This window comes from Hydra vulgaris, chromosome 13, assembly GCF_038396675.1.
Source record: "Hydra vulgaris chromosome 13, alternate assembly HydraT2T_AEP".
Taxonomy (NCBI): domain Eukaryota; kingdom Metazoa; phylum Cnidaria; class Hydrozoa; order Anthoathecata; family Hydridae; genus Hydra; species Hydra vulgaris.
Window position 1 is genome coordinate 8,266,472 of NC_088932.1, and position 1,029 is coordinate 8,267,500.

General features: G+C 25.9%; 1 protein-coding gene across 1 annotated transcript in view; it reads right to left on the reverse strand.

Annotated features, from left to right (window-relative positions):
- Nucleotides 1-292: 292 nt before the first annotated feature.
- Nucleotides 293-1,029, reverse strand: part of LOC101237438 (uncharacterized) — a 26,837-nt gene continuing 26,100 nt past the window's right edge. The window contains exons 4-5 of the mRNA XM_065815244.1: nucleotides 795-846; nucleotides 293-680 (exon numbers count right to left, since the gene is read on the reverse strand). Of these exons, the coding sequence (XP_065671316.1) occupies nucleotides 524-680; nucleotides 795-846 (209 nt within the window). The 3' untranslated portion in view covers nucleotides 293-523. The remainder of the gene's footprint in view (nucleotides 681-794; nucleotides 847-1,029) is intronic.

Consider the following 1,029-nt stretch of genomic DNA (forward strand, 5'->3'; position numbering starts at 1 on the left):
TCATTGCAGAAATAGTTTCATTTTTTTAATTTTAACCTTTTGGCTTCTATTCAATGTGGTTTGGACAGTAGTAGTTTTGATAGGGTGGTGTAAACGACATTAATATTATTTTAGAATTCCAAAAATAAACTTTTTTGGAATTCCGACAGAAGGCGTTTAACACACCTTTTGGTAGGAACAGATGTGTAATATTTTTAATAACACAAAACTTATTATATTTGTTTAGCAACTATTAATATCTAGAAAATTTACTCTAACTGATTACATAAAACATTTACAAAATTGAAAATACTAACTACCAAGTGTTTCTTTATCAAACATTAAATAAAAAATAAATATATTTTAACGGACTGTACATAAGTTTAAAATGCTACTTTGATATTTTGCATAAATATCTGAACATGTGTAAAAATGTCTCAGTTTAAAACTTTTTTTTAAACTATGTATTCAGATACATACTAAAATACAAAACAGAGTGCGATTCAAAGAAACAACCACATAAAACCATCACACAACGCTTGTATTAAAGTTCGTTGTCGCTTACAAGCACCTTTGACAACCTCTTCAGACGTTCTTTCAGCATTGTCTTTTGTTCAATTAACGCTTGCTCGAGTATATTTGCTGCTTTTATGAGATCGTCAACACGTGTTTCATAATAATTATCAAAACTCTCACTATCGCTAAAAATTGAAAATCGAAAATTGAAAATCGAAAAATTGAAAAAATTGAAAATCGAAAAAATGCTCAAATTAAAAGATAAAAACTTGCTTTTCACTAACTATTTTTAAAATTACCTAAAAGTTTGACTCCACTTTATTAACATGTTTAAAGATTGTTCTTTTATGGCTAAATAAATTATGAACTTTAGTAATCTATATTATAATCTGAAATCAAAAAAACTTTTTTAATGTCAACAATTCTTATTATACTAATAAAAAAACTTTCAATAACTAAACTTTACATGTAATTCATTTAGAATTTTTTGCTATGATTTTTCATCAGATATCTATGTCAGTACCACATAAAGGA